The sequence below is a fragment of the Anarrhichthys ocellatus genome, unplaced genomic scaffold (genome assembly GCF_004355925.1).
Source record: "Anarrhichthys ocellatus isolate YVR2014 unplaced genomic scaffold, GSC_Weel_1.0 scaffold68, whole genome shotgun sequence".
Lineage (NCBI taxonomy): Eukaryota > Metazoa > Chordata > Actinopteri > Perciformes > Anarhichadidae > Anarrhichthys > Anarrhichthys ocellatus.
In genome coordinates this window covers 1,867,996-1,894,092 of record NW_022280098.1, presented here as the reverse complement: position 1 = coordinate 1,894,092, position 26,097 = coordinate 1,867,996, and the positions used below count along the sequence as shown (strand labels likewise).

General features: G+C 40.4%; 1 protein-coding gene across 2 annotated transcripts in view; it reads left to right on the top strand.

Moving 5' to 3' along the window:
• The first annotated feature begins 5,284 nt into the window (after positions 1–5,284).
• LOC116397570 (Golgi-specific brefeldin A-resistance guanine nucleotide exchange factor 1-like) overlaps positions 5,285–26,097 on the top strand; it is a 39,202-nt gene continuing 18,389 nt past the window's right edge. The window contains exons 1-4 of one of the 2 annotated variants that reach the window (XM_031873104.1): positions 5,285–5,572; positions 5,650–5,749; positions 8,806–8,910; positions 11,836–11,902. In XM_031873104.1, the coding sequence (XP_031728964.1) occupies positions 8,815–8,910; positions 11,836–11,902 (163 nt within the window). In that variant the 5' untranslated portion in view covers positions 5,285–5,572; positions 5,650–5,749; positions 8,806–8,814. The remainder of the gene's footprint in view (positions 5,573–5,649; positions 5,750–8,805; positions 8,911–11,835; positions 11,903–26,097) is intronic. The other variant, XM_031873105.1, reaches the window with a different exon arrangement.

Sequence of the window (26,097 nt, the reverse complement as noted above, 5' to 3'; positions counted from 1 at the left end):
ATTGTAATTGGTCGACGTTCTGCAGGTACTGACCTTCCAACAAACCTACATTGCCATCCTTTGGTCTTGCTGCTAGCAGCGCAAGTAGTCCAACATACAGTGACAAGATGAAGACCAGACCGCATATGCTGTACAAATCTCCATCAGAATCCAGTTTGACTCCCAGTACACAGTTCTAGTTTGACTGGAATCGGTGGGAGAGATTAGATAGAGGTGCTAACGCTAGTTAATGATCCGTAAGATACTCTGCTAATGTTAGCTCCACAGAAATATTTATCCCTCTAACCTTTCTGTGTAACGAGTATCACTAATACACAACGTTTCACCATTAGTTCCAACTCTGGAGTCTGAACTCTGAAACCATTGATAAGAGTTTCTGGAGCAGAGCTGTGTAGTAGTCAGACCCTGGTCAGAGCTGGCTGGTGGCACGCTATGATTGGCCAGTTTGCGTCCAAGGGCGGGATTTAGCAAAATAGAAACCGCTATCCTGAGCTAACTTTTTTAAAGCTCATTAAATAGCAATCTCTGTCTCTCTCTCTCTTTTGTTTAACGCTCTCAGGAAGACGTGTGTAAAAATGTATGGCAATAGCTGGAGATACATTTATGGTTTCCAGGTTCCAGAGGTAAAAGTCAAATGTATTTGTCCTATAGACAATAGTAAATGACTCCCAGTTAGAGCACTTCTGCAGTTTGGACTTTGGCAGCTTGGCAAGTTTTCTTTAAATTTACTTTTGATTTCAGAGTTTACTGTGGATACATTTAGCAATTATGTTGCCATGTTTTGTTCCCAACTGGCCACAACATAAACCTATGGGACACATTATTGACATTAAACAGGAGGGTCCTGTGTTAAATGTCCAGTAACATTTAGGATATCTTCGGAAGAAAAGATTGAAATGGTAATATTGAATGGGGAAAACACTCCTACTGATTGGTGATAGGATAGACTGTTATCATATCCTGTCTTTTACACATTTCATAGCCATGAATTTGCCCTCAGGCCTCAAGAAGGGCTCCAAAGAATATCCAAGAATGTTGGAACTTGTGATAAACAAGCCTCAATTTATCAGTTCCACATCTTTCAAACAAGAATATACTCGGCAAATATGTCACAATCATTTTGCAACACAAGGCATATGACATTGTTTAAGTTTATGTTTGTATGTTTCATAAATGCCAAAATGCTGATTCTTTGCCTTCTTACCAGAAAACAGGACAGATTTATGAACTTACATTACAAGGCAAAGCAGACACACAACATAACAGAAGCATCACTCACTGAAGCATAGAACCCTCATCTGGAGCCTGCAAAGTGGTGCAAATGTATCATTTTGGGTGTTTTATGCTAAGGATTTTAGATAAATGAGATGATCAGAATTAAAAGAATCTCATTGCTCTTATTCTCATGTCTGTAATTAATGATGTACAGACTCACGTCAGAGACACTAGCTCACATAAATATTTTCAGCTTGGATGAAGGAAATGTAATCAAGAGACATCCAGCTGTTTCATATGCAGCTGAACAGGGATGTAGTATAGTGGACCAAATGAGGATATGCAAAACAACTTCATGGATATTAAAGATGATTTTTTAGAAAGACGCTGTTTCTTTGATGAAAACAGCTGGTTCTTTAGGCACTGACTATTAAATCAATCTATGACCGTATGTTTGTTTTAACGTTGCAAAAACATGTGCATGACAAACAAAGTAAAGGATGTTTTTATTGCCACAGAGGTTTAGACGTATTGTATCTACATGTTGAAAATGACATGCGTATATTTGCTCATGAAATGTTGCAATTACAAATCCTACAGGTGATCAAACACTCTGCAAAGAGCAAACAGAGGTCTGACGCTCATAGATTCATATGCTTTAAACACAGAGCAAATGGCTGCTTATGATTCCCCTGACAGATGAGAGATTCGAGGATTTTAGCAGTGCCTGGAGCTCTCCTCCAAACATAGAGGAAACACATACATCCATTGTTCTGCGACTGATTGTCAGGTCACTCTGTTAAATTGGTACATTCTCTAAAATTCTTTTATGCATGACCGTAAATTTTCCCCCTACTTTCTTTTTTGTTATTGAAACGACTTAACAGAGCATACCAAGGAAGCAATAAACATAGAAACTACGAAAAACAAACACAAATACAAAGTAGACATATTCCTTATAGTCCAGTAATAATGTAACTTGACCTCACAAAATTTGCAGCAAAAGCCAATTGACATGCATCGCACCCTATATCCTCTTTGATGTACTAAAAGTGTTCGTGGAACCCGGGAAATTCAAAATGTCATTCGCTCAAGTCACAATAGTTTGGTTTTTTTGCAATTTGTCTAAGGTTGATCCAAAACGGAGCCTGAAGACACAACATCAGCAGCAACAGAGGGGAGAAATACATCATTTACAGATAAACAAAGCATGATAGGGATACTAAGATAATTAAGCTCATTGTACTACACAACATTACACTCACAACCAAAATACTTGCCAAGAGGTTCTTTGTAATTCCTTGGACAATGGGTCTCATGCAGCAACATTCTCTTAACTCCAGATGCACCAAACGCTCTTAACCATCCAGCTCTGTGCTGAATGATGATCCCACTTGATCATAAATTGGAGGCGTGTGGTCGGTTGGTAATGCTGAGTAAACACTACTGTATATGAGGGCAGGTGTTGTGTCTAGTGCAAAAAATCTGGCACATTGCCAAGGCTGTAAGAAGAAGAAGAAGAGCTTCAGCAGTAGTGAAATGAAGGTTCTGTTAAATAAACTTCAGTCAGTTCTGGTGTTACAGGAAAACCCAAAAGCATCAAAGAGCTAAACCATTCAGAGGCTGAACACACACAATATTATCCATTGGTTTAGTAGTCCTAATTGGGATATGGTATAGTATCTATTTAATATTATAATCTTTATAATTACCCTAAACATATAATCTAAATTTGATAGTCTGACATTCATGCGTTTTTTAGGTTCCAAAAATGTAAAACAAATAATTTGTGGATTGGGACAACAAAAGTTTTTTTCTGTATTTGGTAAGAGTGCTCTCAATCACTCTCAATATTTCTCTTACATAAGAGAAGAGCAAAAATAAGAAAACGGTGGTGAGTCTCAGAAATCAATGGGTACTAACAAAATAAGAACACATCGTGAATGCAAACAAAAACAAGAGGAAATGTGTTCTTATATTGCTTCCTGCGTGAGGCCCAATCTCCCATAAGAACAATCTATGGTTATAATGAGACAAATATGCAGGATGGAAAGGCCTGCACCATAAAACATGATACCATGCAATTTCACAATTAAGGAGCTAACATCAAGAATACATTGTTTTGGATCCATTATTACTTAAATACCACAGCATCTCTTAATCTATGTGACCAATGGACTAAATCAAAATAAGTGTCAACAAGTTTGTGACACTTCTGGCACAATATTTATAATGTATTTCAGGAGTACGGTAAGTGCAATTTGTTGTCTTTCATGTGAATTATCTGATAGTGATTCTTTTCTGTTATACCAAACCTTGTGCCATGCTTGGCCATCCAGTTGGAAATCCCAGGAACAGACAACATCAGCTGTCTGTGAGTCTGAGAAGTGTGAGTTAATGTTTTTTGGCAAACCTTTTCTACAGGCTTGTATTGAAGGACTAAACTTGAATCAGAAAATAATTGCACACATTTTTTTTCATCCAAATAGTTCCTTATGTGTGGTATTCCCTCTCAACCTGTGTCTTTTAACATCTACCATCCATCCATCATCTGTGACCATTTTACCTTTACAGGGCCGCTGGGGCCTGGAGCCGATCCTAGCTGCTGAGAGGCGGGGTACGTCCTGGACAGGATATCAGTCAACGAGGCTGACACATTCACATTTACGCTCACATTCACACCTACGGACAATTTGAGAGTTAACCATAAACCTAATTAACCTAACCTGCATGTCTCTGGGTAAGGAAGCTGGAGGATCTGGAGAAAACCCACGGTGACACAGGAAACCAGGATTTCAATTCTGTCTTATTGTCTTGTTATATGAAAGTATTAGATATATTTTGTAAAATTCAATGTTAGCCTTAAATTCTTTAAGCATGTATACACATTACAGTTAAGAAATGGCTTTCGAAGAACAAAACAAGAGAGATCCTTGTAAAAAACGAGAACTCATCTGTCTTCTCCATTCAATGCAGGGCAAAAGGGACAGTTTTGGATGGTGAATCCACCTTCTCGAGACACCTGGGAATGTGTTTCTCAACAGAATGGTTATTAATGTCAAATAATCTGTTGCCGCTTAGAGTTGTTTGATTTTGTTTGGTAACTTAGATGAACAAGACATCTCATTTTCCACTCATACAGCCAGTGAACAGGCCTACACATAGTGTGCAAGGTTATGTTAAATGTTTTGTAGTCTAACCCAAATAGGGCTGCAACTAATGACTATTTTCTATCTATTCATCATTGATGATTATGGTTGGTTATTTTTCTCAACAAATTGATTCATTGTTTGATCTACAGAATATCAAATTATAGTTAAAAAACAGTTCTATAACCTGGGGTGATGCCATAAAGTTGCCGGTTTTACTCGGCCAACACTCCAAAACCCAATTCTTGAAAGTAAACTATAAATAAATTACCAAAATAGTTGACTGACTGATCATCAATAAAATTCAAACATCATTTTGAGACAAATTCATCCTCCACTCCTTGCACCCTTTTGGCCAACCGCTATACTGTGTGTCAAGAAAAAAACTCCAAGCTCATACATCTAATGGGAGGTATGTTCATGTTACCACTCCTTTAGATTTTCAATAGTAACCTGTGTAGAGGCTGTATAAACTGATAGAATCTAATTGCATGCATCTGCTCTCTACATATAATAAACAATATTGACCCCAAAAATCATATCGTATCGTTGTAAAATGATTGAAACCACTAATAGTACTGGGGCCTGTGAAAGGATACTGAAAGGGAAAGTTGCAGTCCAGCTGTCAGTGTGCGACTGGTCTCTTCAATGGAGCTGCAGACTGTGCTTTCGTCATCAACCCGGCATAACGAACATGCTACCTTTGTCCCGCCCTTATTTCTTCGTAGCATAGCGATATTTTCCTTTCGGAGAATCCCTAAGAGTCTATATGATAAAAAAAATTGCACAAACGCGAACACACCTAAAAATGTAATTGTCTGGTATGTTCTTGTATTCTAAAGTCCTATATTACGCGTAAAGCGATGAGTTTGGGGGCCTGTCTATCAAAAGGCTGTCATCAAGCTAGGTTGAGACAGCAGAGCTTTTCCACGTCAGTGTGTTTACCAAGACCAGATTGACAGCTGCAGGAAGGTGTTCAATTTATTCACTTATGAGGCATTCTATTGAATAGTGATTACATAAGTGGAGTTTGGAAATATTAAGTTATCACGCAGTGGAATGTCCGACATTTTTAGTTTGTCCTGTTGTCGTACTGAATTGAACTTTGGTCTTCTTCATTCACTGTTGGCCGGCTAGCCTGCTAGCTTGCCTAACTAGGCTAGCATTAGCTACAGCAGGACTCCATCTTTGGAATAGCAGCCACACAGGTAATAGATTTATTTGTAGAGAAGCAGAAATGCCTACTTGTATATTTGTCAACAGGCGTTTTCTTTTTTAAATCAAGGAAATACATGACTGTTGTCTGAGAGGACAAACACCGAAGACACCTATCCTTAGCCAGCTGACACGCTAGCTAAGCAGTTAGCTGTGAGGTTTCTTGACAGGTAATATATGCAAAACTAACCCTAATATATTGCAATGTGTTAACTATTCAGTCCGTAAATGGATATTATTTAGATAACGTAAGTAGTTATGTGTACTCTTATTCTGTTTGTGTTTGTACCAGATCACTCAGCAGTCTTTCAACCTCGTAGTGTGGTGGAGAGCGAACCTGTTAGCTCTGCCTTTGAGTAGACGCCACTGACTTAGCTAACTTAGTTAATCTAATCAGCTAACTAGCGACAAACCATCGTCCTAGCTCACCTGACAGCTAACTAACTTAACTGTACCACTTGCCTTTGTTGTCTGACTGTATTGTGTTGCGCTTGTATAACATGCATTGAGAGTGTACCTATAACTATGTTACATTCACGTTTGAAATGTCTGGAGCTCTGGCACCAGATTGTCTCTGTATCGTTATCTCTAAAGGGTTAAAGGCACAATGTTGTCGTATCCAGCTGCTGACCAGCTGGTTGTTAGCATTAATATCTAAGAGAAGAGAGTACGTCTTGAGATTACTCAACAACGTGTAGTCGTCATGTGTTCTACCAGCCTGACTGTCGGTGTCATCACAAAAGCTCTTGCAAAGACAGATGGTAGAAATCATTACCTGCCAAAATGAACTGTTCCATAAACACTTAAATCTGGATAGACAGATAGATGCTGCTGAAAAGTAGTGAGCCCTGAGTCCCCTGACCTTTCATTCAATCGTAGTACAAGCTTCTGATCTGGAATGGGAGACATGTATTTTGTCTACGGTTTGAATGAGTAGAATGTATTTATTGGTAAACATTTTGAGAATGAGCTTTTTTTTTTCTGTATAGCCAGGCATACAACACAATGGTCTTACCATCCCAAAGGAACCCTGCAGAACCTGTTCATTGTGTCCTACTACAGAGTAGCTGTCGTGAGATAACACACAGCGACTGTATGTTTATTCTAATTAAATGACAGCATTTATTTTATACAAAGAGATTTATTTTTGTTATTTTAAAACATATATTAAACAATTAAAGGTAAATTGTGACGCAGGCCATTTAGGCTAGTTTTCCAACATTTGACCTACTCACTTGTTTTTACTGAGTCTACTGTGACTGCTGTGTGCACTGTGCAGCTGTATTATTTTAGAAAATATAATATCAGACCAGGACTCAATATTGCTGATTCAGATTGGAAGGGGTGGTTTAAAAAACGTAATCCCTAGTGAAGACTCATATACAGTATATCACCATCTTTTCACCTCACTATGTCTCTAGGTCCTGGCCTCCGTCTGTCACACCTCCATCCTCTTAGTATTTTGAATAGGCTGCTTAAAGAAAGTGGCCTCCGCCGCCTCGTCTCTACATTCTTAAATCTTCCTGTAAAGTAAAAGTATTATCTGGCATGGCTTTCATGACACAAGGAAGAAGGTTAATCCAACCATTTTGAGGTGTACTGCTTGTCAAATATGAACAGCATGTCATTTTGATTTTGTTTGGTTATCCTTATTGGTTGAAGGCATTGTCAAGGTACACATGAAAATGTGCTGTTTGGTTGTTAGATTCTATATCCATTTGAGGTTGATAGTTTGACTTTAAGCTTGGTGACTTCATTTTCATATACTTCTTGCAGATTTTCACAGAATATTACATCTAAATGATTGCTTATCCATACCTTAAAATTCATTCCGGTGTATGTACAGGACTTGTTGTAGCCTAGACAAATATGTTTGCCATGAGAAACAATATCAGATGGTTTTACTTGATGGCTCAGTGGTCTGAAGTACATTAGTCATAGTAGCCAGCAAGTCTCTCTTGTAAATTCTGTATTTCCTATAAGCTAATTAAGTACCTCATATGTTCTACATAGCTGATGTGCGTGTACGGTTGACTCAAAGGTTTCATTCATTGATTTGTTGATTTATTGGTTGGATAATTGATTCACGCACCCACTCTCAAATATTTAGATTATCTGCCCCATAGTAATGTTTGCTAGAATTTTGATTTCTGGATAATGCAAGTTTTGAATAAAATACATTTTCTGATAATAATCCAGACCTAAACGTTAAAAAAAATATATATCTAATTGCTATTATTTTGACTGATATTGCAGTTGCCATATGATTTGCGATATTAGAGGGAATGATCATTTTTTAAATCAGTATTGTCATTTTCATGGAAAAACATATTACAATGATAATGGTGTGATATTTGCCAAACAAAAATATTTTCTAATGTTTGTCACATGTAAAGATAAGCTCATGTTCTTTGAGTCAAGTAGTAGTAATGATTCATCGTGCCATTTTGTACCTGAAATTCACACCCGACATCACTGGCATGTAAATGCTTCTGAAGCATCAATCCCTTCATCCAAACGGACTCTGACTCTCACACTGTCAGCGTCAAACAACAACAACAACAGCTGCAGATTTACCAGGCTGACTGATATAATAAATTCAATGCACAAAAATAGTTTTTATGTAGTAGAAAATGGTATTCGTCCTATTTAGTGGATCATCCCATTGCCCCCTCTGCCCACTGTAGCTCTTATTATGCCCATAGTTGGGAGCCTTGATCCGTCATTAGAGATGTATTGTGGGCGACTGTGGCTCAGTGGTAGAGCAGGGTTGTCCTTCAATCACAGGATCGGAGGTTCGATCCCCGGCTCCATGTCGGTAGGATTGGTTAGGGTCCTGATGGGCAGGTGGCACCTTGCATGATAACCCCTGCTATCAGTGTGTGAATGGGTGATAACATGTAGTGTTAAAGCGCTTTGAGTGGTGGGAAGACTAGAAAAGAACTATACAAGTACAGTCCATTTACCATTTCACAACATATAGACTGCGAGTGATTTGAATGCTTAAAACAAACTGAAGTGTATCTGTTTTGTGAGATGGATGAGTGACAGACATTAAAAACACTAATAAAACAATATATTCAAAAAACAATGCATTTTATACCTGACAACTGTGAATCATGATATCTTGTCATGATGATTTTGTAACTGTACAGTTATATAGAGGGAATATAAGTTGTGTAGGTTTCTGCCAAACCAAGCATCCCCTCCTCTTTTCTTCTCTTAGAGACGCAGCATGGTGGACAAGAATATCTACATCGTCCAGGGGGAGATCAGCACCGTTGTTGGAGCGATCAAGAGAAACTCCAGATGGAATACCCACACTCCACTGGTAAGTTATATTTATTGTTATTGTATTTGATCATTTTACCGGAGTTAAGATTAGATTTACTTTAGATATTGCGGGTATGGCAAAACTTAACTTCAAATTGATCTTGTCACTAATTTTAATTTGGCAACTTGATTTACAATAACGTCAACCTGCTACTTTATAACTCAGTTTATAATGACTCTGATGTTGTGATGAAATGTTTTCAGTGAGAATCACAGGACTACATTGATATAAAGGCCACATTAATCGCTGAATCATTCCATCTCTTTGTAGTTTACTTATGTCATCCAATTACATATTTTAATCAGCGCTGGTGTAGAAGGGACAGCATGTCGTTTTTTGTTGCTTCAATTTTTCCTAATTTTGTTGTGGTGTTGTTGTAAAAATTGTTTTGTTTTGTCCTCCTATTCGTAGAAATGAAGTCCAATCCCAATACAGAAACAACTCATTCAAATGTTAATTTTCCTTTGATCATCACTCATGCGTGTATCAAGAACTTGATTGAAGTCCACCTGTTACAAATTCATGAAGTTTGTTTAAGGGCTTTTCAAGTCTTGCAGCAGCTTCCTGTGAAGCCTCGTATGCAACATGGTCTCATGATTTATACTGCTGATAACTCATGATCAAGGATCTTGACCTGCCTCATTGTGCCATGCATTATACAAAACCAAAGACTTTCAGAAAACTATATGTGTCAAATGTGCAATATGTGCGGCTTATATAACAGAGGATGACTCACTCAAAAGACACACAAATGAGTCATAGGCTAACCGATAAAAATGAGCTTTGAGAAGTGCTTTAAAAGGAAACGCCTAGCTGAGCTTGGTTGACCGGACAACAAAGGCACAACCCCCTCTGGTCTTAGGTCTAGATTTAGGAACAGCCAGCAGGTTTTCTTAGCGCCTCAGGATGCGCACAGGTTGGTGAGGGAAGCATATACAGGGAACTTAAGATCAGTCCTAAGATTGAACTCTGGGGCACTCCACATGGTATCGGGGCTAAAGACGAGCCACTGTCAGCAATTGAAACACAAAAGCTTCAATCTGACAGATATGCTGAAAACAACTGCAAGGCTGTAGCAGATACACCAACCAAGATAAATCAAGACTCCATAATCCACTGTGTCAAAAGCTGCACTTATGTCTAGTAAAATGAGAATGGAGCAATCTCCGGTATCTGCATTCATTAAAAGATCATTTGTGACTCTGAAAGGTGCAGTTTCTGTGCTGTGATTTCCCCCAAACCCTGACTGAAAGTTCTTAAAAACACACTTGTTTCCCAGAGGTTGACATTAAACATATTTTCCAAGAATTTGGCAGTGAATGGAAGTTTGGAAACTGCTCAGTAGTTATTGTGGATGTAAGGGTCAAGGCCAGGTGTTTTGAAATAGTCAGCGACACAGACAGTAGAAAGGTTAGTGTTCACTGTATTGAGCAGAAGGAGGAAACCACATCCCAACTTCTTATACAAATTTATAGGGCTTGACATCAACTGGACTCAAGGATGGTTTCAAATAAAGCACAATGTCCACTAGTTGTTCAACAGAAATTGGGACAAAGTAGCTGAAAATGGGACAATTGGGGCAGGAAACGTCAATAAAGGAAACAGGAGTGGAAATCTCGCCAACAATGATAAAAACAACACTGTCTTGCATCGACTGTCCGCTTTGTTGCAATAATTCGAAATATGGATTAAAGATCCACTCAGTGTTCAACAGTTCTCGACATGACTCATGACATCATCCTCATCATCATGCATTAAGTGTGTAGGCATGAATTAGGCTTGGTATCATCTACTGTATGCCTGGCATGTGAAAGCTGAGCTGAGTTTGTAAAGCACAGGGTTTGTACATAGTCTTGATAGGAGTATGCTTGGATTTGAATACACCCCTTGTAGAATGCTTGTTTCTCAACATAATCCGGTACTTCATCGACACACTTACTCATGTTAACCACAAATGTATTAATATCTGAGATGAAATGATCCTGTCTTCATGTGTGTTTGCAGATATATCTGCTAAGATACAATTTCAGTTCAAATCAGGGGGCTGTGATAGATATGAGATGATATCATATTCACTTTTAACACAATCACTTTATATCTTGATATCAACTCACAAAAAGCGACTGAAATATGAGTTGACACTTTTATTTCTGGGCTCTGTAGGAAGGAGGTTGGACGTTGGATTGACATTGGTGACACAGCTGTGATATGGGATTTTCAAAATACGATATGTATAGATATTACTTTGCATCAATGATATTGGATCATCGATTATTGAATCGAATATAGATCCAGATGGATGTATGGTTACACCCCTACTACTTACTTACCTAGTCCCCTCCGTCCCACACACTTAGTGAGAGGTTAAACAGGTTATGGGACAGACACTGGGCTCCCCATGAAAGATTCAGGTGCTGTTTCCTTTGTAAAGAAATCACCGGCTATAGAAGGCTGTCTGTTATGAAACGCATCAAGTTTATTTGGTTTCATATAGTGTATTTGCCAGGTTTGTAGTGTTGCTTATTTAATGTTAAGTTGATTAGGTTAGTTGAATTATACTCTTGAAAAGCTGTATGTGCTCTAAAAGCATACATGTCCCAGGTCAAATCCACTGGCTCTAATCTGGAGTGAGTTTGTTTAGTAAGAGATGCTGCTCATTTTTTTTTTTAAACTATTTTTTGTTACATCAACATTTTCAGAAGCTGCTATAGTTTGAAGTGAAAGTTAACTGTTTCATCCCGACTATCAGACTTTACACTTTACCAAAGTGCTGTAGGTATTATCATAAATTGTTGGCTTTATAGCAAACACTCTCAATACGTCCTTAGGCTGAGCATTAAAGTAATGAACTAGATTGAACAGACAGCAGTCTGAGATGTAATTCAACCCCCATCATGTTCTTATGTTTTTCTCTCTTCCCAGGATGAAGAACAGGACCCATTACTGAACAGCTTTGGCCATCTCAAGGAAATACTCAACAACATAAAAGGTATGTGGGGCTGATGTAGGTGGGTGTAAGGTGATGGGACGGTTTGAGCAGTCTGACTGACAGCTTTCACACCAGCCGAGACAAAATGAACCCAACAGCACAAAGGAGGTCAGGTTTGAAAGCACCGATATAATAAAGATAGTTTGGAGCAGCAAAAAGCCGATCAGGGCTTGAATTATATGCACACAAATGTTTTCAACAGAAATGAGATATGGCCTGTAGTTGTGCTAGGGTTGCACTTGCGGCCAGCCAAATGATAACGACCATGCTTGCTAGCTAAACAGAGATGGCATGCTTTCTACAGAGCAGCAGTTATCTTCAGTCTCATTCATTAATGATGCAATACCATATCCAGCAAGCATCCTCCGAGGAAATGTCTGAAGTGAAACCTCCCCGATCCGTTCATGGCACACACTCTTTCACTGTGTCCGTGATGGGGACTTCCTCTCGATAGCCCTGCCAACAAAAAGCTTATTAAATCAATCAAGAAAATCATCGGCAGATTAATCCATGATGAAAATAATTGTTAGTTTCAGCCTTAGTCCTAATCATAATCGATCCTCACAGTATTACTCTCCTATAACGGCTTTGACGGTGCTGTTAGCTGATGTATTCATCATACCAGGGTGTGGTCTGGGTCAGGACTAGGGATGGGTGTCCTTAGGATTTTATCGACACTAGTGCTCTTATCGATACTGCTTATGGGTTCGGTTCCTTACGGATACTCTTATCGGTTATTTTTGGTTATTTAGTGAGGGGAAAAAAAGAAAATTGATTAAGAAAAGAAGTGACACAGCTTTATTATTATTATTGTATGTAAACAAATAGTGTTTCTTGAGCAGCAATACAATTAGCTAAGTGATTGAGTAGCCTGTTGTTATGCTCAAAGTCTGTATGATATTGCTAACGCTTGCTGCAGTGGACGAGGATGGACGGCTGCTCCACAAACAGTAGACAACTGAACATTTCTGCACATTTATATTCTGCTTGTTGGCCAAATGTTGTGATAAACTGCTGATGTTACTTCACTTACTTGTGAGGGTTTTATTGCATTTGTGACACGAGATACGAGACTTCTCAGTATCTACTGAAATATAGAATGTAGCCACACTTTGGATCTTTTTCTTCCCTCTGCCATGATGCGTGCGTGTGTGCGTACAATTAGTGTAAAGCAGAGAGAAGAGGTTTGAGACGAGGACTCACTCCGTAACTTAAGTGGTAGCAGAACCGCTAACTCCGGACCTTATCAATACTCAAGGTTTTATTCATTTATCTATTCAGGAGTAGTCTAGTATTCAGCCCTGAGAGCATAAGTGGGGTGAACAGAAATGCGGGTGAAGAAACAGGGTGTAAATGCAGCGGTGGTGTCTGACAGCAGCCGTTCTGCTGAGAGAGCCAAGCTGTCTCTGAGTACAATCCCTGCATGTTGTCATGCCTTAGCAATGAGAGTCCTGGCAGCTCCCACAGCCCTACAGCTCCAGTTGTAGAAGTTGTGAGCAATGGGAAAGATGCAGCACATGGAGCTGCACAGCCTGAGCCCCCCCCCCTTCCCCGCTACTGCCTTCCTCCAGGGAATGCCACTGTGAGATGGACAGGCACTGCTGGCTGAGGAGGAATCCACCGGACTGGTGAACCCTCCTCTGGCCTTTTCCTCTCCTCTAACCCTCATATCACCAAAGGCCCACATTCCTCTGTTACCTTTACTTAAACCGATTCCATTACAGTTACTGTATTTGACCAGAATGGATATCGAATATCAATTTAAATTTTTCCCCCCAGCTTTTTTAGGGCATTTGCATGAAGTAATGAGTCCATGTCAAGGATGTTTGAAAGCCTTGTTGCATCCTTAAGCCCAAATCCCCCGTGCACCCAGTCTCTGAAATGTTCCATCCATGCCCTGATGAAAGACAAAATGGAGTTTAAATAACCACAGAAGAGCTCAATTCTGTGCTTGACAGACTGATCAATTTGTTTTGTTTTTGCAGCAGCCTAACAACCCAATAGAGCTCTCATACAGAAACGCAGCAGTATTTTGGTAGGACATGTTGCGGGTGGGCTGTGTTTTGCTGCTGCTTTGAGGCTTCACTGCGGCCCAGCTGTCTGCTTAATGAAAGCCCAGTAATTCCATTCACTCCGGTGTGTACCTCCGCTGTCTCTAACAACTAAAGCCAACCAGCAAAAGAAATATGAATTAGTCCCCACAAGGTTTCCCAGTCCGTCTGTCTCTCTCCTCTTATTTCTTCTCTCCATATTCCTCTGTCGCTCTCTGTCTAGCTGAGGCTCTCACTGTGCTGGCGCTCCTGTTCTGTTGTAACTACTGTGATTGACAGGACCATGTGCCACAGATCTGGAGAGTAGTGCAGCTGGAAGTATATCATCTGCAATTTTAGTTGGGTAAATATAGCGGGGAGTCCTGTCAAGCAAAGAGATAAATTGTTCTGGGAAAGGAAGTCTTGTCTCTCTTTTCTGGAAGCAGGAAAAAATGTAAGGTCCTCCGCTCTGGACTCCTGAACAATGAGAGCACAGTTGAAGAAGCTGGGCCGACGGTGGGCCATGTGTTGTGATGCTTCAGCTCCACCTTGTTCAGTCAGTCGGGGTAATCGGTCCCAGGAAGCAGGTGCTTTTCCTTTGATTTAAACAGGACAGTTTGGATGGAGCCTGATATCTAATGCCCCATCCCTAACCTCATTAGACCCAGAGAATTGAGTGCTTTCCCCATGTCTTTAAAGAGTAACTGCTAAACTAAATGTGCTCTTTAAGATGTAAGCTAAACAATATGACTGTACTTTGATGAAACACATCAATGCTGGTGTTAATATTGACATTTCTTAACCAATTCATAAAAAAAAATCTGTTTTTCATGGTTGAATATGGCTTAAAATGCCGTCTATTGTTTTAAATCAGTCCTAATCTTCAAGGCCAATTCTGAGAGTCTACGTAATGAAATAAAAGAATGTTGAAGCCCTCTCCCCACTGCATCTGTTATTTTGACTTTTTCTGTAACCACTGTGTAGCATTACAATCACAACAGCACAAGGCTGCTCTCTCCTTTCTGTGGACTTTAAATGCACTATTAGCACATTGAAACATCTGCTGAATCAGTATAAATGACTTATCTGGTGATAGCAATGTGCTTTTCTACGCTGTGACAACAGTGTGTAGATGAAGCGTTAAGTCTTTTAATTTGACTCATTTAGCGGCTGGCTAGTGAGCTAGCTAACGTTGGCTTGCTGATTCCACCTTGTTTTGGTTACACTGGTTACAGAGAATGAGAGAAATAGTGTGCTGGCAGGATGGGTCCCTGCTCCCCACCGCTAGGAGATTTAGCTCTAGGGTTAGCTCTGACTGAATCTGAGTTGCTCCAGCGGGACGGTCTGTCTCCGAAGCTGGTCCTCCTTTTGTCCTGTTTTTTTTTTTTTTTTTTTTTTTAGCTGACCATACATCACAAAGTTTGAGTGTCACAATTTTTACACTCAAACTTTCCAAACGAGGAATGACAAGAACTCTTAAAAATGTACACCACTAAATGAAGCTAGGTATCTGACCTTTTGTGCGTACCATTAAACCCATAGACAACACGATTGATCAATAATTACACTTTGTTACTTAAGTCCATATGTTGTGTCTATATACTGTTCATAATTTCATATTAGTTTGATTATTATTATTATTTTGCTCACCTAAATCTAAGAAGCCTTGTGGTGTGATGTGACCTCATGAGTAATGAATAGTTAGCTGATGACATGAGCAGCTAGGTCTGATCCAGGCACTACACTGGAATTTAAAACAAGCATCTGATAGTGACAGATTTGATTTGTCTTTGCATAGCGTGAACTCCCATTATCACCTAGCAAATAAAAGAAGCCAGAAATACAGAGTATTATTGTGTTTGGTGTGCTAACATCTGCCACATTGTTTTGAGCCGCAGATTGAGTCTTTGCCTCTTACGTGACATTGACAGGAGGTCTCTCCCGTACAGGATTGTCATCACACAGACAAATCTGTCTCAATCTCTTGTTGAATAATTCTGAGCTTTATTCCACTGCTGGGCTATACCTCAGAGAGTAGAGAGCCTGGAGAACCGCCTTTCAGTATGACATACATTTTATTTCCTCTCCTGCTCACCTATTTCTTTTTTCAGTTGCACCTTTTTATCCAGGAGTCACTGAGCCTCAGCTTTTTTCAAAAAGCTTCCATTCTTTCCTTCGACCCTCCTCTCCCATCAACCCCCTCTGCTGCAGCGAAGGTCAGCTTTTTGACAAGTCTGCAGAAGAAACGGTCTTCTCCTAAATCCCTTCATTTTTATTCATACAAATACCGGTTTAGAGCCCTTGCAGCCCCCCAGATACAAAGCCAGAGTGGCCTTTTGACTGACAGCTTTCTTCATTTCATCCAAACACTAACGAAATTCACAAGCACACCTCTAATTGACTCGAATCACCAGCACAGCACCAGAGGTAGATATCAGGGGGCATGGCTGTGGATTTGCAGAAAGAACATTGTGGAGGATGATTTGATTACTCTCCAGCTGACCTTTACAACACTTATCCTGCTTTCTCCAAAGCAAAGCAGAAAGCAGAGCTCATTTGGCATGGAATAGTAAAATTCTGACAAAGAATAATCTATTTGTAAGCACGTAGTTTGAGGCCCCAACATGTAACGGCCATTGTATGAACTCATTCGTTGATTTAATCTGTTGCAGTGAAGTGAAGGTGCTCAGTGGCACCAGTATAATGAAACATGTTTCCTTTTGTTTTCACACAGCCTAATCCATCCATTACTGACAACCTCACTAATTCATCACATTTTACCGTCATGTCAGTCATCAAGAGGGAATGCACACATGCCGTCTATGTCGGTGTTATTTCAAGGTCAAGCCTGAGTGTGTGTTGTCTTGGTCCCCAGCTGTGGGCAAGCGGGCGCTGGCAGGCCTCCGGGGGTTGCGGCCCCAGCATTTGGGATCTGGTTGTGGCCTTTTACCCTCTCACCCCTCCCTTCCTCTTCCCGGCCACCTGATCTTCACTCATATATCACTCCCAATTGAACCGGCAGAAGGCAGCTGGCAAAAGCTGAAGAAGAGGAACCATAATTCATGTCGCTCAGCCACTTATGCAAATATGTTTACTCATGAAGGCATTCTGAGCAAGGAGAATCTGCCTCACGGCAATTCTTCACATGTCGGCCGCGTGGCCCCGGTGTCCCGTAGCTTTAAGCATGAGATCACGGGTTAAATTCTCAGTCCTGCTGTTTGTGTTATTTTCATGACATGGTCAGAAGACAAAAAAGTGTCACTTTAATGTCTTGTCAGATCTATCTAGGCTTCACGTTGGCTTGGCATAGCACCTACATACATTAATGCTATAACACTTGTGAATGCACAGGGGAAAATATGCAACTGATGATTTCTTTACATTATTGAGTAATCTGCTTGGATTCATCTTCTTGATTATTCATTCGGTTCATAAAATAATGAAACATGCTGTCCATGCTTCATGTTGATGGCTTCAAATTGCTAAATTGCAAATTGTCTAAATGCCAAAGATGTTCAGCGTCTTATCTTAGAAGACAAAGAAAAGCAGCAATTCTTCACAGTCACATTTAAAAGCCTTGAACTGCTGGTATTTTTGCTTGGAAGAATTACTTGAGCGCTTCATTGGTTATTGGAATTTCTGTCAAGTTAGGGACTGATTAATTGTTTGAGCTCTAAAATAAGGCTTAGTCAATGACAATAATTAAAAAAACAATTTATTTTAACATAGTATAACGTTAGCCAAGCTATGTTCTTGTCAAGGCTTTGAGTAATTGTGCAGACTGGTCTTCCTATGTGTAGTTTTGTTTTACCCCGGTGAGTCCAGTTTTCAAGAAATTAATTTCCCTGAAGTCATTCATGTTTGACCTCAATTTAGTCATAGTGGCTAAAGATGTGCTGCTTGCTCTTCTTTTTTGTTTTATAGGCTCTTTCTCATTTCAGATGAACAGTATGTTACGCTTCATCACATTGTCTGAGGACCGTTCTGTCAGTGACTCATTCATGCTGATGTTAGACCTGAGTGTGTCCCACTTTAGTCTCGTGTAAGAAGCCTGGTACACAGTGAGAATGTTGCAAAACCTAAAAACTCTGTCAACATTAACAGACTTGATTGCAATCACCATCAGTTATGAAAGGCAAGCATTTTGCACATGCTTAGTTAAAGCTTTTCATTATAAATTAGTTGCACTTGAGTTTACAAGACACATCACATGTGGATGTCAGTATGCCTTAAAACTATTGTACCCAATATGGGAACACCAGGTTAGTCTGTTTTACTGTTGCTCTAGTGATGTGCCAATGTTTGTTTTTTTCCCCTCTTCAATGACTAAATGATATTAATCTTGGACTGCATGATTTTTCCACTGTAATGAAATAGGTCTCAACCAATGATTAATTTGGCTAATAATTCATGTAACGATTATTTTTCTTCATTGTTTTGTCTATAAAATGTAGGAAAGTTGTAAAAACAAATCATTACCATTCCCGTCTAAAGTTCTCAGAGCTCAAGGTGACAAAGTGTTCTGTCTGACCAACAGTCCAAAAGCAAAGACCTTCAGGCGACAATATGAAACAAGGAAAAGCAGCAGCGCCTCACATTTAGGAGGGAACTAGCACCAAAAGTTGATTACTGAAATAATGAATCATTTAACTATCGGAAATGTTGGTGATTCATTTTCGGTTGACTGACTAATTGATTTGACTAAATATGTAAGCACTGTTAAATGAAAAGCAAACCTTTTTAAATCCCCTTTTATCTGCACTGAGATTGGTATTATAGGAGATGTTCTCGTGAAATGGACTGACTGCAGAGTCACCTGAGCAGGATTCAGGTCACCTGTTACTCTTTAATGAATCAAACTAAATGCCATGGCATGGTATCACAGAGAATATGAATACTAGCTGCATTGGTGTGCAGTTTTGATTGATGGTTGATGGGAGGCGCCGTGGATTATACAGGTGTTGTACAGTGCAAGCCTTTGGCCTACCGGCTGTAACAGCCCCCATCAAAAGAGCTATGATTAATAGGAGTATCTCCCCCTCCCCAGACAGGCTGCCACCTAGTACTGGTTAGTAGCTGTAAATCTGGCCAGTTAACAGTGCCCTAACCGGGGACTGACAGGCAGGGCTTAGCCCCAGTGTGAAGAGGGGATGCAACTGTTGTACTGTTTCAGAGGCTCTCAACAATGTGCTGAGTGGATGGAGCGTCCCAGCAGAGGGCTATTAATCATGCCGGCTGGGGTGTCTGTTGGGTGGGAGGGGGATCGGGCTCAGGCACGGACAGAGCTGAGGGCGAGATGGAAGAGAGGGTCCAGGGTGCCGCGGAGGATGTGGATGTGCTGACAGGAACAGTGGGCAAGATGTGAGCAAAACAAACTAGCCCCCATGAGCACCGAGAGAGAGTAGGCATCTGGATTATTAGTTAGTGAGCATCTGGATTATTTTCACATGTCTTTCTGTTTTGTGTACCTTAGTACACACTCTAGTACCTTAGAGTAGTATACGCGTTTTGCAGTTGGTGAAATAATTATTTTGACATTATTTTTAATCTAAGCCTCAGTAGTGTTTCAGGTTGTCATCACTGTTTTTCAAGAGTTTTCAGTAACATGACAATTCAGCAATATCCGTCTGCTGATGAAGACTGAGTTAAACAATTTTTGTCAGGCTCTAGCATTGTTTTCCTTAAAGTGACATGTTGCCATTGGCTCACTGCTGTTTGCTTGAGTTTGTATGGAGTCCAAGTTTCATTGTTTCCCAATTCAATGTTTTCAATCCGTGGATTGTGAGCATACGGGACATATGGTGACAAAAAATGTCCTTGTATTCAAGGACTTGACGACTGTCTGTCTGTCCGTCCATCTTGCACATTGTCCCCACAGCAGGAACAAGTCAACATTGGTGCCATGCTTCACCTTAATAAAAGTGGACAGGTTTGAGGCACAAATGACATTTTACATCCCCCATCCTGCTGTAAATCATTAGGCTAAAGTGTTTTACCTTTATTAATAATTTTGGAAACATTGAATTGAAATAACAGTATCAGGGAGCTGTATTATATGGACAGTTCATAAGTCATGGCTAGTTAATGGTGTCGCGACCATTCTGATGTCTGGTATGTTGTCATGCTGGTGGTTGTAAAATGTGTTTGTGAGAACGGACTAAGATAGGTCTTTTAAATCCGTAGCCCTGTAATTCCATATTGACAGTTATACAGGGTAAAGTGGGCTTCACACCACCCTGCTGATCATTACCATAAACATACAATGTTCTGCAGCGTGACGCACAGTCCATGCTAAAGAATCGAGGACGCCATTTATAATCTCCTGAGTAGAACAGCAAAGCTGGTCAGATCAAAGCACACAGTCCAGTAGCTGTGGAAGCAGTGCTGGGTGTGTGTGTGTGTGTGTGGGTGTGGGTGTGGGGTGGGGGGGTTGTTGTGGTAGAAAATAAGGGCCCATATTAGTATTTCGGAGAGGCACCGTCTTGCTTGTGTGGCGCTCACATGCTTAAGCCTTCGGTGTCTCAGTGTGAATCCCACACTGCCTTGATGGACTGGGTTAATAAACCTCTCAGCAACCATCCCTCCCACACACACAGGCAGACACACCGAGCACACACACATGTGGAGTCTCTTGACACACACAGCTGCTTGTTATTTCATGCCCCATAAGGGTGCTGTGACCACGGACATTGTAATACACATATCCAATTAGCTAAGCATTGCATCGCGCATTGCTCTCAAGCTGGGATTCTCACAGTTCCATACATGCTCTCTTGTGCTGGACTTCCAATGTATTTTCATGTTAGTTTCTCATCACTAAGTAGTGCTTTTTATTTGGAGCACAATTTCACTCAGTGTAGCTGTATCATTTATTTTAGCAGATTGTAGTTGTTTCTGTTGGTCTGTTTATCTTGTTACTTCATATTGTTATTGTTCATGTTTTGTATGTTATATTTTTATTTTTTTATTTATCCTTTACATAGCCAGGATAATCCCAATGAGATTTTCAATCTCATTTCTAAGGTGGATCAATATGACGTGTTCATTTTTCATTTTCATCCTTGATGTCTACAAAGACTACTACATTGATACAAATCTGCAGGATTGACATTTTAACTGGTAGCCAAAATGATTCACAAAAAAACATAATCATTTTGCCACATATTCAAGTATTTCTAACCTAATTGTTTTGTACTTAAATGGTAGCAACACTCAAAGCTGACCAGCACGCAGCTGAAGTTACATTATAAACAAAACAATGAGGCTATTCATTAAACCAAACATTGAAATATGCGCATTCTGATATGTTCAAAGTCAAAGCCTATCATGTAGTGATGCGTGGGTCCGCACCCAGTCGACCTGCTTTGAGAGCCAAACAGCACAGAATGTGTGTTATTCATCGGATTCTGCTCCACAAACCTCCAACTATAAGCATCATAGAGGACTGAGAGACAAGGACACTGAGCGTTGCGACACTCTTAAGTGTGCAGCGCTCGTTTTGCAGTGAGCGTCTACAGCTGGAGCGGTCCAGAGTGGTCCAGAGAGCTCTCTGTCTCCCTTGCCCACAGTAGTGGGAAGATGTAGGCTAAATAGTTGTTAAAATAACATTGTTCCTTATTGTTGAATAGCAGCAAAACCATCGCCCCGTCATTAAAGAGATAATGGATCAAGAAGCACTCTTCTTCTTATTGACGTAACACCAGCAATTGTCCGACCAATGAGATATTTGACTGACAACCGACCAGAGGGTGTCAACCCTACCATTTTTGTGCACAAGTCTTTCAAATTGTTATTCAGTTTCCCTTCATTGACTGAAATAATAATGAAAAATAGTAATACATATAGCCATACTTTTTGTGATCAAAGGTACATTTTGTTTAGTTTTTATTCTACAAAAAGGTTGTCAAATATTTTCCGGCATAGCTTTAGTTGCTGAAATGAACACTGACGACATGCAGGCTTACTGAACATGGCTAGGCTGATTCCAGTGAAGTCACTTGACAAACTCTGCACAACATCTATTGGGTTGTCATCCCCCTCCTGTTGGAGTTTGGAACAGGACACTGGCACAAAGCACTCGCCTCTTGAGTGGACACCCAGAATTTAAAAAAAGGCATCCTATTTCTGGGCTGCAGCTGGGGCTTTGAAATGAGTGTGTGCCGTAAAGGTGACATGGGTCAGAAATGTCTTGTTGAAGGATGATGGGAGGGTGACTGGTGGGTAGAGGACAGTCCTGCTGATGGCCATGTTTGAGGGGCGATGAAACAACTGGCCATATTTCACAGCACAAATATTGAATGAAAAAGAGGTAAGACATTCAGCAGGAGTGCTTTAAACCTGTTGACGCACCCCTTCTTAAATAGGGTGGGGGGGGGGGGGGGGGCGAGCCGGCCGGCCGGCCAGCCGGCCGGTGTGGCCCAGTGCAGCTGACGACAAGACATGCTAACAACCTGGGACAAAAAGAAGGTGTTGATTGCTCTGCAAGCAAAATAGACCCGCCGATATGTACGACCATGTTCACTCCCTGTTCGCTGGCCCACTGTTGTTGTTGAAATATGAATTATTTTTGCTTTGTGTATGTGCTCAGACTGGAGAAGATTATGAATATTTTATTCACAAATCAGTTTGTTCGTTTTATGTGCAGGGAATTAATTCTGTTACTCAGCAAGATGTTATGTAGAAACATATGTTGTTTTTGTCAGCCCAAGTTTCAGTAGTCAGCTGAAGACTTTCTGTTGAGTATGAACACCAGGAGGAAGCTTTGTCCGTATGGTAGCAGTGAAACTCAGTTTTTCCGAAACAGCAGTGAGCTTTGAGGTCTGACCAACTTTGGACCCACTGCCTCTCTCAGCCATTACCCTTTGATATAAACAACATATACTCACCGGCCACTTTATTAGGCACACCTGTTCAATTGCTTGTTAACACAAATAGCTAATCAGCCAATCACATGGCAGCAACTCAATGCATTTAGGCATCTAGACGTGGTGAAGAGGACTTGCTGAAGTTCAAAGCGAGCATCAGAATGGGGAAGAAAGGGGATTTAAGTGACTTTGAATGCGGCATGGTTGTTGGTGCCAGACGGGCTGGTCTGAGTATTTCAAAAACTGCTGATCTGGGATTTTCACGCACAACCATCTCTAGGGTTTACAGAGAATGGTCCGAAAAAGAGAAAATATCCAGTGAGCGGCAGTCGTGTGGACCAAAATGCCTTGTTGATGTCAGAGGTCAGAGGAGAATGGGCAGAGTGGTTGGAGATGATAGAAAAGCAACAGTAACTCAAATAACCACTCGTTACAACCAAGGTATGCAGAATACCATCTCTGAACGCACAACACGTGGAACCTTGAAGCAGACGGGCTACAGCAGCAGAAGACCACACCGGGTGCCACTCCTGTCAGCTAACAACAGGAAACTGAGGCTACAATTCACACAGGCTCACCAACATGTGACAACAGAAGATCTGAAAAACGTTGCCTGGTCTGATGAGTCTCGATTTCAGCTGCGACATTCAGATGGTAGGGTCAGAATTAGTTGTAAACAACATGAAAGCATGAATCCATCCTGCCTTGTATCAACGTGCAGGCTTCTGGTGGTGGTGTAATGGTGTGGGGGATATTTTCTTGCCACACTTTGGGCCCCTTAGTACCAATTGAGCATCGTTTAAACGCCACGGCTACCTGAGTATTGTTGCTGACCATGTCCATCCCTTTATCAGCACAGTGTACCCATCTTCTGATGGCCACTTCCAGCAGGATAATGCACCATGTCACAAAGCTCAAATCATCTCAAACTGCTTTCTTGAACATGACGATGAGTTCACTGTACTCCAATGGCCTCCACAGTCACCACATCTCAATCCAATAGAGCACCTTTGGGATGTGGTGGAACGGGAGATTGGCATCATGGATGTGCAGCCAACAAATCTGCAGCAACTGCGCAATGCCATCATGTCAATGTGGAGCAAAATCTGTGATGAATGTTTCCAACACATTGTTGAATCTATGCTACAAAGAATTAAGGCAGTTCTGAAGGCAAAAGGGGTCCAACCCGGTACTAGCAAGGTGTACTTAATGAAGTGGCCGGTGAGTGTATATTCGGCAGGTAGGTCATGATGCTTTGGCTCAATCTTCACAATGGAGTTTCCATTTGTAAGACCCTAAACACAAAATCCTATCCTACTGTTTGGCACAACATCTCATATAGCAGACAACAGGAAACCATCTCTATCTAATGATGCTAATGCCTCAGAGCATCACAACATTGTATCTGCTCATCACTACATTTCAATCGTTATTGCATTTTAAAATGGAATGATTATTATTTCAAAGATTTTAAGATTCAATGGAATGAGCCTGACTCGACACAGTTGAATTATCCCGTTGGTGGCAAAATAAAATATGAATCAAAGAATCGTTCCATTCTGGCTATATGGGGGTGCTGAATGTCTGATTTTACATAGAGTTCCTTGGTTCTCTCCCAATATATCATGAACCAGCCTATTTTGGATTCATTATCAGCCTATTAATAATAATGTTTATAGGAATTTGAAAATGCTTTCAATCAATCTCTTTAGTGTGAGTGATAAAATCTCCATGTAGACTAAATGTAGATCTAAATATCCAGGTCCATAGGAGCAGTGTCCTGGTGATAGCTTTAGAAAGGCTAAATATCAACATTAGGCTACTGTTTTGATATGGATACATTCATCAATGGTAAAATAGTACCATTGATGAATGTATCCAAGATCACAGGACTCTCTTTTCAATCATGCTTAGTGCTCAAACATAGTCACAGGTGATGGACATCTCGGATGTTGAAAAACATTTTCATTTATTTTAATGCTAAGATGTTGGCCATGTTACCCAGAGAATTGTTCACTACTGTTTACATTCTTCCTGATGCAAATACAAAAAAGGCACTACAGGCTCTACCTTTATTTTAATATTAAGATTATAATTTTTATTGAAAATAATATTCTAATTAAAAAAAATCAAGACGCTAGACTAGAGCTACGGAAAGGTGGTAACATTGTAGTGAATATCAGATTTGTCCATTGTGCTTGATGATCCCTGTGTGAGACAGCCACACTCCCAGTCTGTCCAGCTCCTGTGTGCATGAGGCAGCTAGCAGCCATCCCAGCTATGCACATATGTCTATGTTGGTTTTTAACTCTAAGTATGGCTCTTAAACTGGCAGGAGCTGGGCAGGTTATGAGTGGTAAAAGGGGGGGGGGGGGGGGGGGGTCAGACGCAGAGGTCAAGGGAGAATGAACTTCTGGGCATCAATGTTGAAGTCAATGATAGGTCAAACTAATCCAGAACTCAAAGCACAGATTCCTCTCAACTCAACAAGACAGATGTATTGGTCTGGGCTTCATACTGTGTGTACCATGAAGTAATGGATGTTTCCCATAGAAAACAGAGCACTGTGTCTGTCCTTAGCAACTCCAAAGGCAGGTTAAAGAAAATAAAGCTCCACTGTGGTGCACTATAGCTAGGCCAAAAGAGAGCCCAAGCTGCTCTATAAAAGCCAGTTTAGTTTAGTTTAGTTTATTTATTTATTTATTTTGCACAATTTAAACAATAGAATCAAAATAAACAAACATAACACAGTTAAATAATATCACACTGCAGGAAGAGACAAAAAGCCAACTGGGCTTATTTGAAGCTTCCATCTATATAATATTATAATTTTGCAATATTACAGAGAACATAAAATGAATATGCATAAGATTGTTGTGATGGCGACAGTCAGAATCATCTCCGAGTGTCTTTTCTCACTTAATCAGCCCGTACACCACTGCGGTCCTGAGTGGAATATCTAAAAATCATTTTGTACAGACATTCATGACCCCTAGATAGTCCACTGATTTGGCTTTAGACCTTTTGAACTGTAATGAACCTAATGGGTTCAATTGTAATGATACAAATTTATTAGGGATGGACCGATCCAAATGTGAGTTCTTTGATATTGGGTAAATGCAAATCTATCCGATCCAATACTTTATTTACCTAAATGTTGATCTGCCACGTAACAGCTGTAGACTACTACATCTGGCTCAGCTTACTGTTCACGAGCTACCTTATCCAAATACGGAAGGTCCTAGTTCAGAAATGTTAAGTTTACATTCTGACTCCCAAAATTGAGTTAATCCGCTAAAGG